This window comes from Micromys minutus, assembly GCF_963924665.1.
Source record: "Micromys minutus genome assembly, chromosome: X".
In the NCBI taxonomy this organism is placed as follows: Eukaryota; Metazoa; Chordata; class Mammalia; order Rodentia; family Muridae; genus Micromys; species Micromys minutus.
The window spans coordinates 86,095,708-86,108,868 of record NC_137970.1 but is presented as its reverse complement, the minus strand read 5'-3'; the positions used below and the strand labels follow the sequence as shown (position 1 = coordinate 86,108,868).

Below are 13,161 nucleotides of genomic sequence, written 5' to 3'. Positions count from 1 at the left end.
TATCAACCAACCCAATCCACCAGAGCTCCCAGGGGCTAAACCATCAACCAAAGAGTACGCATGGAGGGATCCATGGTTCCAGCAACATATGAAGCAGAGGATGACCTTACCAGGCATCAAATAGAGGAGAGTTCCTTGGCCCTGTAAAGGCTCAATGCCTCAGTGTTTGGGAATGCCAGGGTATAGAGATAGGAGGGAGTGGGTGGGGGACACTCTCATAGAGGCAGGGGGAGAGGGGATGGGATAAGGGGATTCCAGAGGGGAAACCAGGAAAGGGGATAAACATTTGTAATGTAAGTAATGAAAATATCCTCCCATTCTCTGACTCATGCATCCTTCTGTTTCATCAAGGCTTAGACCATATAAACAGTTATGTCCTCTCAAATGGCTGCTCGACACTCTTCTTGAGAATACTGAATGAAGAAATCACCTGTTTTTGGAGATGGCATGTGTTGAAACACAGACGCCAGAGCTATGGGGTTGTCATTTCCCATTAGGTTCCCGCATCAGAATCTCTAATAGGTTGGCGTTTTCCATTCTTACATCCATAGACAGCGGTGCTGCCTCCTGTTTTTTCATTGGATTTTGTTTCTAGTTCTGAGCCTTCTTTTGGATGAAAAATAAATAAGGAAGTATTAAAATGTGAGAGCATATTAACCGGATTTATTTAATGCAATTTGAATTGAGTAATTGTCAGCTTCTGAAACGATGTAAAATGTATTTTTAATTTTCAAGTTAGAAAATAAAACAACTTGTTCATTTTTATGTATTCTCTAATAGCATAATTTTGTTATATATAGTCCATGTATACAAACAAACATAATGGTCTAACTTCTATTATTTTTGTTTGTATCTATATGAACCTTATTTTTTATTGGTAAGGCACAATTTGCTGAATTGTCTTTTATTTCTCTTGTTTACATCTTTGAGAGATTTGGGGTTGTTAGAGAATATCTACTCATTTTCAGCAAACTAATAATAATGGATTAAACGACGTTGGGAGTCTCTTATAAAACCAGAAGTGTGTTCTAACATAGTCTAGTGTTTTCTTTTAAGTAGTTTACAGTTCCATTTTAGTTTGAAGAGCTTCTGTGATATTTAAAGTACAAGTTCAAGAAACACGCCCTGAGAATGATTGCACATGGTTGAGTCTGAAGACCTTTAGAGAAGTAACACTTTTAGGTGAAATAACTGAAGGCACTTCTTTTGTATTTCTTCAGTCATTGAAAGTTTACTAATGTTAGCTAATCTGATATCATTTGATACTAGAGTTGGAAACAAATTGGAGTCTGAGCTTACATTAATGCTTAATTCTTCACCCCTAGTTAATGTTTAATGTACTCGATTAAAGGAATGACAGTGAGTCAATTAAAAGGTGCTAATTTTATTGGAAAATAGGGAAATAAGTTTTGGAAGATGATTATCAGAATCTTAAGTGGCTAAGAGTATTTGATACTTAAAGCATCTAGATATTTATTTGCATAACTGTAGTTAAGCTTGTGACCATTTTCCCCCTTGGATACCGGGGATGGAAACCCCGAAGTTCATGCCTGCTAGACAACCATTCTGCGCTTGACCTACATTACCAGTTTATAAGCTGCAACTTATAAGTCTTGCTGGATGTGGAAAGAGACTGGAGACAGTTCTCATTGGGCTTTTATGTTTCTATACATCTTCCACATGAGGCACTAAGTGCTTTGTGTGCCAGTCTCTCTTTTCAAGGATGTTTGTATGGTCGGCAGCCTGATGAGCATGACTGTTTCCCTCAGTGGCAAAGGTCAGATTGGCTACATCCTTTGAAGAAGAATTCTGTTGTGTCTCTAGGGCAATGAACAGCCACATTGTCCTGTCAAATAAGGATATATTCCTTAAGACACAGGGCAGATATGCTCACTGCTATAGATGGTGTGGGTATTCTCCAGTCACATTCCTCTTATAAGATGGACCAGAATGCACACACCAACATTGGCTCAGTAGGATTTTAAGAGTGAGTCAAACAAAGATGAATATTCTGTTTATTCCATGTTATTGGCCGTGTGTTCTAAAGTCTTCGATTTTTCCATGCGGGAATCTCATGCCTTATTCTAGCATCTATCCACAGCTTTAAGCTAACATGTACTTTTACAAGTAGCTTCAAATTTCAGACACTTTGTAGTCCCTTCAATAAACTCAGTGGTTTTTGTCTATTGTACTATAACCTTCAAACTATGTGGTTTACTTGGTTTTCTTTAATCCTTATTTAATGAATTAATTAAAAATATTGAAACACTAATAAGGGCCCATTCATTTTAAGGGGCTAACAAAAGCTTTATCTTATCTCAGAGCAAACAATTGTGTATTGATAAAATTAGGAACAGCTGAGGGCTTTATAATATTGTTGATTAATTTATGGGCCTGAATTTGGGACTTAACTAATATTTGTGTTCGGATTCCTGTTACAGGAATCAGTCTTTGGTGTGTATCTGTTTAGGAGAGTTATTGTTTCTCTGACCCTGGTTTATGGTTGGAATCAGAATATTTGCAATGTGAGACAGGAGGTCCTATTAGTGGAGAAGAGGAAAATTACAGAGAGCTTGGGCTTTGAAGTCAATTTGAGTTCAGGAGCCTTGTGCTGTCAGGTTCTTTTTTTCCCTCCTGTATTGGACATGTCATTCAATCTGTCTTTGCTTCATATGTATAATAAGGAATGGTAGCTACTGAATAAAATTAGCATAAGGATTAGAGATAATCTATGGCGAGTGCATGGATTCTGATGTAATGTATGGTGTGTGTGTGGCTCAGTCCTACTGATATGAATTTTGAATTCTGACTTCAAATAATTGATACATTAATCTGTATTCCTTTAAGCAGAAAATTCTTTCCTTCTTTCTTTCTTCCACCTACCTTTCTGCCTGTCTCATGTCAATGTGTTATTTGGGTTTGTCTCTAAACCTTAAGAGCTGAAAATCTATGATGATATGATGGTATCTGATAAGGACGAATATATGTTCCAACAATTTACATAATTCCTAGAGAGAAACATGATCTGGGCTTCATATATTAATAAGGTACTATGATTACTCATTTCTCTTAGTTTACAGTTTGACAATTTTTACATTTCCACTAAAAATATCAGACTATAAGTAGCATAATTAGCATGATATTGGGACGATTTCTGAAAATCTTATTTTGTACTTTGGCAAAACTGCCGCTGCTGGGCCAGGCATAACATTGGGCAGCAGATGGACCCATCTGTGATGCTTATGGTTGCAGCTTCTAAGAAGGCTAACAGACTTCCATTCCATCTGACTTCCTCCTCCTTTCCTCAATTTTCCTTGTCTTTCAAGCTAAGAGTGATACAGAACACCATTTCGATTAGATTCTTTCAGAGGCTCGATTAGCATCTCTAAAAGGCTGTCAGCGTTTTGTAAAGGGTGTCTTGTAGGAAGGCAGGAAACAGTAAACTACAATCTGCTGCTGACTTACAGCCAGTAATGGTTGATATGATTTATGTTTAGAAATGAGACAAAGGAAAAATTGTGTAGTTGTTATAATGTGATTATGCCTAAGGATATTAATTTAATGAACTGTCACCTTGAGGCACAAGATAAAATGCATAGCTATGTTTTTTTTTTGTTATATGTGCTGCCAAATACACAGTACATAGCTATTAAAATTTTTAAAGGCGTTTACCCAATAATTATATTAAATGACTAGTGTGAGATCTGTTGGTTTCCTGTGGTTTCTATAAGAATTATCATAAACTTAGTGGCTCACAGTAGTAGAACCCGAGTCTTCTTTAGTTATGGAGATCAAAATTCTAAAGTGAGTTTTATGAGATGAAAATCAAGATTTTAGCAAGACCTTCTAGGAGGCTGGAGGAGAAATTCCATGTCTTGTGTTGTAACTTCAAGTGGCTTCTGAAGCTATCTGCATACATTACTCCAATGTTGACTTCTTTTTTTATGTGCCTTTCCCCTCCACGTATCTCTCTGTTTTTCTTCTGGTTTCCCACTTTTCCATTTCTGTGAGAAGTAGTGTCACTATGTAGTTTAGGCTGGTCTCAAATGTCTACAATTGGTCTCTGCTTTGTCTGCTTTTTTTTTTTCTTTTACAAAGACACATGTAATCAGGTATAGGGCTTACCTAGATGATCCAAGGTTTGTCAATATGGCAAGATTCTTCATTATATTTGCAAAATACTTACTTTCTAAGGTAATGCAGGTTCTAGTAATTAGACCATATTAGGTGTGAAGGCCACTATTCAGTCCATACTAGAAAGATGAGTTTTAATCATGAAAAGATGAACATCTTCATAATTGTCTTTTCCCAAGTCCTTACTGCTCCCTGAGGAGATACGTTTTGAAACGGTTTTGAAATGAATCCCAACAAGGAGTGTATTAACAGTTTATATTCCTGGTCTTGGTGAAAAATTATTCTTCTGTTTAAGTATTCATTTTTTACCAGAGCTATATTGAAACAACAACTTCATGGATATTTCTTGAAAATCATATGTGCATTATTGTGTTATTCCAGTTTCCTGAGTATAAATGGTGACTAAATAGTTTTTATTGTTGGAAAGCTCTTTTATTAGGTATACATCACAAGATAAAAATTTTAAATCAGTTTAGTTTTATGTATTATATCTCTGTAAGTCGACCACTACTCTTTAGGGTAAAGATGAATATGATTAAGTGTGAAATCGTCCACAAAATTAAGACCTAAATTATTTTATGTTACTTCTGTGTTTCTTTACTGGTTTCATATTGTTTTGGCAGTGTTATTTTCTCACCCAGTGCTTAGAAAGGATGTTTATAATAATTTCCAATAGGAAACACCCTAGAACTACATTTTCTTAATTAGGAACTATGCCATCGGTGGGATTTTAATTTTGACACTGTTATGCTTTGTTATAATTCCATTCAGCTAGAATAATCCTGTAATTTAACCGTTTTTTAGTAAATAGGAATTCATTCAAATCATAATTCATGAATATAAATGTAATTTAAATACAGAGAGGCTTATCTATTACTTTGTAGTTTATCATCTTTTGAAAGAACACAAGCAAAATACATTATGTAAAATGTTACTTAGATATAGAAAATAAAATAATGTGTTATATCATTTAAATTATCTTAACAAAATCATTTTATTAATAATTCTTGTCCTTGTTACATCTAAGATCTTTCTCATAAGAATGTTTGTCCAGTATTCTCTTCTTTTTGGTGTTTATTTATTCATTTATTTCTCCATTCATTTATTTATTCATTCATTTTTTTTTATTTTTTGAGAAAAGTTTCTCTGTCTAGTCCTGGTTGTCCTAAAACTTGCTCTGTAGACTAGGATAGCATGATAGAGAGAGATTTACCTGGAATTATGTGCATGTGCCACAACCCAGCTGATGACCATCCTTGCTCTCTTAGGATTCAGAGGTTAAATGACATTTTTCATTTCTGTGGCTTGTTGCGTTAATATTATTTAAATTATTTCTAATTTTGTTTATCCATATGATACATTATACTTGAGATTGATAATTATCTGGCAAAGTAAAGTACATATTTTCTTCAAAAAGAAAAAAAATGTCACCTATAACAGCACAGCACCAGAAATCTGGTACCAGTTCCAATCCTTTATTTGGTAGCATCAAACAAATGCCAGGCTAGAATCCTCTGGCAGTCTTTGTTTCTTAATTCTAACTTATTCCTCATAGCTCCCCCCTTCCCTGTTTTGTGCCAATGCTAAATACATTTCAAAGTTCATCCATTTTCTCTTATCTACTGTTTTTCTACCTTATTTAAACATACCATCACCTCTCTATGTGATCATTGAAATATTTATTAATAATTCATATAAGATGCTGTTTAGAAAGAAGACTGTAGCAGACATAAATCTATCATTAGAATTTCAAATTAATTATAAAGAATAACTTTGATTCCAAAGATTGTGAAGTTACAAGAATAAGAGGGACAAGTATAAATGTAGAAGAAAAATTATTTCAGTTTTCCCCTTTTGCTTCCCACTTTGGGATTCTGTGTTCACATTTTGGTTTGTAATAATTCTATAATTTCAGTAAGTTATTTATGGTGAGGAGCTGGAGAGATGGCTCAGTGGTTAAAAGCACTGACTCTTTCTGAGATCTTGACTTCAATTCCCATCTCAGCAACCACATGGTGGCTCACAACCATCTGTAATGGGATCCAGCGCCCTCTTCTGGAGTGTCTGAAGAAAGCTACAGTGTACTCATACATAAATAAATTTTTAAAAATATCTTTTCTATCACTTTATATTATATTATTTTATTTTTAATTGAACAACTTTATTTTAAAAAACAAAGATAAATGTACAGATTTTAAGCATTTTTGCCTAAAAGTATACGAATACATTTTTGTAAGTACTTGGTATTTTAAAGGTTTGATAGTGTGCATTAAGATCTTACTAGTTACAATCAGCATAAAGTACATGTAAAACAAGATGTAACCTGGAATTAGTCAAAGTTTTCTTGGTGTGTAAAGATTAAGCATAATGGTCTTTCATTTTCTTTTCTTTTTTTTCTTCTTGAGCTTCACACAGTCTGTCAGTTGTTTCTGGGGTGTTCAGAGCTTTCTGGGGTTAGTATCCAATTATCAGTGACTGCATATTATATCTGTTCTTTTGTGACTGGGTTATCTCACTCCGGATGATATTCTCTAGATCCATCCATTTTCTTAAGAATTTCATAAAGTCATTGTTTCTGATAGCTGAGTAGTACTCCATTGTGTAAATGAACCACAATTTTTGTATCCATTCATCTACTGAAGGACATCTGCGTTCTTTCCAGCTTCTGGCAATTATAAATAGAGCTGCTATGAACATTGTGGTGCATGTATCTTTGTTGTGTACTAAGGTGTCTCTGGGGTATATGCCCAGAAGTGGAATAGCTGGGTCTTCAGGTAGTACTATGTCCAATTTTCTGAGGAATCGCCAGACTGATTTCCAGAGTGGTTGTGCCAGTTTACAACCCCACCAACAGTGGAGAAGTGTTCCTCTTTCCCCACAACCTAGCTAGCATCTGTTGTCATCTGTGTTTTGGATCTTAGCCATTCTGACTGGTGTGAGGTAGAATCTCAGGAATGTTTTGATTTGTATTTCCCTGATGGCTAAGGATGCCAAGCACTTCCTTAGATGCATCTCAGCCATTCGGTATTCCTCAATTGAGAACGTTTTGTTTAGCTCTGTACCCCATTTTTTAATAGGATGGTTTGATTCTCTGGTGTCTAGCTTCTGGAGTTCATTGTATACCTTGGATATTAGGCCTCTATCTGATGTGGGGTTGGCAAAGATCTTTTTCCACTCTGTTGGCTGCCATTTTGTTTTTTTGACAGTGTCCTTAGCCTTACAGAAACTTTGAGATCTCATTAAGTCCCATTTGTTAATATTTGACCTTAGAGCACAAGCCACTGGTGTTCTGTTCAGGAAATTTTCTCCTGTTCCTATGCGTTTTAAGGTTTTCCCTATGTTCTCTTCTAATAGTTTCAGTGTACCTGGTTTAATGTTGAGATCTTTGATCCACTTGCACTTGAGCTTTGTACAAGGAGATAAGAAAAGGTCTATTTTCATTTTTTTCTCCATGCTGAGTGCCAGTTGGACCAGCACCATTTGTTGAATAGGCTGTCCTTTTTCCATTGAGTGTATACAGCTCCTTTGTTAAAAATCAAGTGATCATATATGTGAGGACTCATTTCTGGATCTTCTATTCTATTCCATTGATCCACATACCTATCTCTGTACCAGTAGCATGCAATTTTTAACAAAATTGCCTTGTAATATAGCTTGAGGTCAGGGATGGTGATTCCCTCAGATGTTTTCTTGTTGTTGAGGATGAATTTCTTTATTCAAGGTCTTTTATTGTTACAGATGCAATTGCACATAGCTCTTTCCAACTCAATGAAGAATTGAGTTGGAATTTGATGGGGATTGCATTGAATATGTAGATTGCTTTTGGTAAGGTGGCCATTTTTACAATATTGATCTTTCCAATCCATGAGCATGGGAGATCTTTCCATTCCTTGATTTCCTTCTTTAGAGATTTGAAGTTCTTGTCACTTTATTTTACTTTAAATCTTACAGTGAGGTTAATCTAAATTAATTTTTATATTATATGGTTTCAAAATGATTGTTCAAGGCTTTTTAGCCAATCATAAAATTTTACATTAGATAGGAATGGCAGTCAGCTCTATTTCTGTGCCTAAAATTTCAGTGTCCATATGTAGTAATGCATACATATTAATGTTATGAAGAAGGAATTGGCTCCATTAATAAATAAATAGTTTTTTCCCTTTTAGTGAGGGTTTTGGAAAGCACTGATAGGAAATTGTTTTCCTCCTGAGGACAGAACAGATGCTAGGCTAGGCTGGACTGTACATTTTCTCCCTGATGAAGGTATTTTTTTCTAATGACTCATGTATTTTAGGCCAATTCAGTATAATAAACTAGTGCAAACAATGATATTTTCATGATAAGGTAATTAACTTGATAATCATTTAGATATTTGAAATTTGTATTTCATGGGATTTTTGCTTGTTTCTTTGGTAGCCAAGGTTATAGAATAGATTGGTGCTGTTATAGAGTTTTTGATTAGAAGAAACAAAATTGTTGGGTTAAATTTTTAAGTTCATTTTGTATTGTCCTGATTTTATTTAAATTTTTATCTAACAAATAAAATCTAATAAAAGAATAATGATTATGTGGTACTACTATAATTTTATTTTTGTAAAAACTCGATTAAAAACATATGGATATGCTTATTGAAATTTAGGGCAAGAAGGAATAAAGTATGAGGATGAGTGTTCTTGAATGAATTATTTACCGAAATGGTGTTGGTGACAGTGTCAGAGAGTAAAGTATTAGGCGTTTATAGAAAACCATCTTCGCTTTAGATTTTTGCAGTTGGAGAATTAAAGGTGCTTGGGAGATATCAAAAGGGAATCCTCAACATGAAAACACAGTTATTTCAAATCAAACCTGATGGTCCATACCTATAATCCAGGGGGAAATATGAAGATGGTTATAAGTTCTAGGATAGGGTGAACTCCATAGTGAGGCCCAGGTCAGACAGATTTCTGTGACAAGACCTCATCTTTAAAAACACAGCACAACAACAACAACAACAACAACAACAACAAAACCCCAGGCTATTAAGACATTCTTAATTTGTAATTTATCAGTATATAAATGCAATTTGATCATGGAGCAGGCTTAATTCTTCCAGGAAAATTCTCATCTTAAAAAGGCAAGACTGCTTCATTTGAGAGTCCCCAAGAAAACCAACATTCATTACTCAGGTAGAAGAAATAGAGTCAAAGAAATGGAGAGTGGTTGAGATTAGTAGACATTCAGAAAGGTATTCTTCTAGGCCAAGGAATGAATATGTTTCCAGGCAGATGGAGAAGTTAATGATGCAGAGGTTGTTCATGATATTGTAGAATGTGAGAATGAATAGAAACCTAGGTGTACACTGTAAAATCCATAGTAAATATTGTTATATAGTAAATTAGTATAAATTTGGTCATGAAGGAGGAGGAGAGAGACTGAAAGTAATGAGGACTCAGGGGATGGTTAGAGAGGCTTTCTTATTGTTATTATATGTCTAGGTGTTTACTTGTTACTCAAACAATGTTTTTACTTTTCAGATCTTTCCAGAAATCGTTTTACAGAAATTCCATCAGATGTGTGGTTATTCGCACCACTTGAAACATTAAACCTATATCATAACTGCATCAAAACCATTCCTGAAGCCATTAAGAATTTGCAGATGTTAACATACCTTAATATTAGGTAAGCAAACTTTTAAAAATAAATCTTGTAGGTGCTCAGCAGTTAAGTAATGGAATAGCCTTGTTTCAGAGGACCAGGGTGTAATTCCCAGAAACTTTATGTTGGCTTATAACCATCTTTAAGTCCAGTTTCAGAGAATACAATGACTTCGTCAGGCACTAAAAATACACATGATGTGCATACATGCATGCAGGGAAAATACTTATATCATCAACAACAACAAGAAAAATAACAATAAAATAAATATGATGCATTTTATTATATTTAACTAAGAATATAATTAACAATATAATTACATATCATATTACCTATAGTACAAAATATATTATTCTATAGTAAAATATTATATAATATATAGTAACATTATATATGACATACTAAAATATATATTATGTAAATATAATTTATTTATGTATAACAATTATTTAATAATTATATAAAACAAATTTTGGAATATTATGTTATCATTTTTGTTTATGCTTATATTATTTTGTAGGCGTTTAGTGTTGTTCTTTAAGGCAATGTTTCTCAAAGGTTCACACACAGGAATTCTCTGGGGATCTTGTTAAAAGAGTCTGACCTGTTAGACCTGCTATGGGAACTGCATTTTCAAAAATGTCCCTTGCTAATTCTTTTGCTAGCATGTGTGTTTGTAATTAAGTCTCACTTTGAGAGAAAGGCTTTAGAATATGAATATTTTTAAAATTTGTTGTTCAGTCATCTGAATTGACTTATATAGCACTCTAGTTACAGTGTAGTGAGAAACTTTTTAGGTAAAGTTATATTTCTTGTGATGTTACCAATTCAAGAATAGGTAGATGGGGATTGTGTGGTTGGAAAATGAGATGACAGAGCACCTTTATGATTGACATGTTTTATCCTTCAGTGATGGGGATCCACCCCAGGTGTTGTGGATGCTAGGCAAGCATTTTCCCACTGAGTGAAAATTCTGTGACTTCATGCTTCATATGTATATACCGTGTCCCAGGCAATATTTCAAGTATTTGACTCATATTAGTTCATTTAATCCTCCAATATCATGCTGATATGTCTTGTATTATTCCTATATTACACAATAAAACACTTGATATTTACAGAAAGCTATATATTCATACAGTAGTTTTGTGTGTGTGTGTGTGTGTGTGTGTGTGTGTGTGTGTGTGTGTGTGAGACAATGACATTCACTGCAATTACTGTTAAAGTCAATCAATATTCGGTTTTCTTACCCAACATGTCACAGTGTATGAAGGATTATGAGCTGGACCAAGGACATTACACAGTTCCAAAGTCTTTCCAGGATTACTAAGTAAAGAACATTATACTTCCCTTTTGTTACAGACAGAGACAGACAGACAGACAGACAGACAGACGCACACACGCATGCATGCAGGCACACAAACTACCACTATTTTAAAGCCCGTTTAGTATTTCTATATATACTCTGCAGAGGTAAGGTGTAGGTAGGGCCTTCTCTTTCTCCTCATTCCTGCTTTAATAGCATGGAGCTTTTGTCAGTATAATAAAGTGCTGTTAGCTGGATGATGGTGGCAGCACATTCCAAGCACTCAGGAGGCAGAGGAAGCCAGATCTTTGTGATATGATGTGATGCTAGGGACATGGCAAACTACAGAGTAAGTTCCAGGACAGATAAAGCAATACAGAGAAATCCTGTCTAGACACCCCCCCCAAGAGTTAGTTGTTATTGTATTTAAATGTACTCTTGAGAAAATTTTCATTTATGATAAGCTGATATAATAGTTTTTTTCCTTTTTTTTATAAATTGAGCAACTTTATTTTTTAAAGAAACAAAGGTAAATGTGTAGATTTTAAGCATTTTTTTCATAAAAGTATATGAATACATTTTTGTCAGTACTTGATTTTTTTAAAATTTGATAGTGTGCATTAAAATCTTAGTAGTTACAATGAGCATAAAGTACACGTAAAACAAGATGTACTTAGTGTTCTGCCTGCATGTATGCCTGCAGGTCAGAAGAGGGCACCAGATCTCATAATGAATGGCTGTGAGCCACCATGTGGTTGCTGGGAATTGAACTCGACCTCTGGAAGAGCAGTCAGTGCTCTAGCCTCTGAACCATCTCTCCAGCCCCAGATATAATAGTTTTATTAGGCTGTTCCACTATAACTATATGAAAACTACTAGTATATTTTAAAGATTTATTTTTCAATGTGTGTGTGTGTGTGTGTGTGTGTGTGTGTGAGCACAGTGCCTGTGAAGGGCAGAAGATGGTGTCAGATTCCCTGGAACTGGAGTTACAGAATATGGTGAATTGCCCCCAGCAGGCGCTGGAACCCAGATTTGGGTATACTTCAAGAATAGTCCACATTCCTAACTGTTGGCCCATCTCTCCACTTTCCAAGTTACCAATCATTTAAAAGAGAACTTCTTTCTTTATTTCAAGCAAATTTTCTGTAGAGCCTTTCTGTGGTTAGGGTTATAGAGGCATTGAGTATGCTGAAAATTATGCTCCAGAAGAAGGTTCTGGCATTCCCTACCTTCTGTTTGAATCCTTGCTATAACTAGGCAAGTTCGTTAGTGTGCTTCTGTGTTCAGTTTCCATTTTTGTATCTTGAAGCTAATATTCCCTAATTTGTTGAGTTTAGGTGCACACTAGACAGAGCATGAAAGAATTTTCATGTGTTTGTATTAAAGGAAACACTCAATATATGTCACTGAAAGCTTAGGATTTACTATTAAATTGCATTTGTATTTTGTTAGATTACATTGAGAATCAGACACATTTTTCACAATGACACTTTCTTTTATTTTCAGTCGAAATCTTCTATCAACATTGCCAAAATACTTATTTGACCTTCCCCTTAAAGTTTTGGTTGTCAGCAATAATAAACTCGTATCCATTCCAGAAGAAATTGGAAAATTAAAAGACTTGATGGAGTTGGTGAGTTAAATATTATATTAAAATATATATTATGTATATATATTATATATGATATATATATACACACACACACACACACACACACACACATATATATATATATATATATATATACATATATATATATGCACATCACATATAATATATACCTTTTCTTTTGGAATTGTATATATTCCTTTGCGGAATTTCACTATGATTTTTAAAAAAGGACAAAAATTGGTATACACCTAAATTCAGTTGTTATCTTAGCTACATTTATTTAGGTCTGATTTTAGTTCCCAGCCAACAATAACAGTAAGAGAAGCTTAGTGATTCTTCAGTATTAGAGACTTTAGGGGCTCGGTTACATGTTTTTAGACATATATTTCAAATGAATCACTACTTGTTCATTCACATTGTGAACAGTGAAGTTCTTTTTTATTGAATTTTGTTTTTACTAACATTTCAAATG

At 34.4% G+C, this 13,161-nt stretch overlaps 1 protein-coding gene across 6 annotated transcripts in view; it reads left to right on the top strand.

Moving 5' to 3' along the window:
• Positions 1-13,161, top strand: part of LRCH2 (leucine rich repeats and calponin homology domain containing 2) — a gene marked incomplete at both ends in the record, with an annotated part of 85,893 nt that overhangs the window by 20,707 nt on the left and 52,025 nt on the right. For all 6 annotated transcript variants that reach the window (XM_080909926.1, XM_080909931.1, XM_080909930.1 and 3 more), the window contains 2 exons: positions 9,648-9,792; positions 12,584-12,710. In XM_080909926.1, the coding sequence (XP_080766052.1) occupies positions 9,648-9,792; positions 12,584-12,710 (272 nt within the window). The remainder of the gene's footprint in view (positions 1-9,647; positions 9,793-12,583; positions 12,711-13,161) is intronic.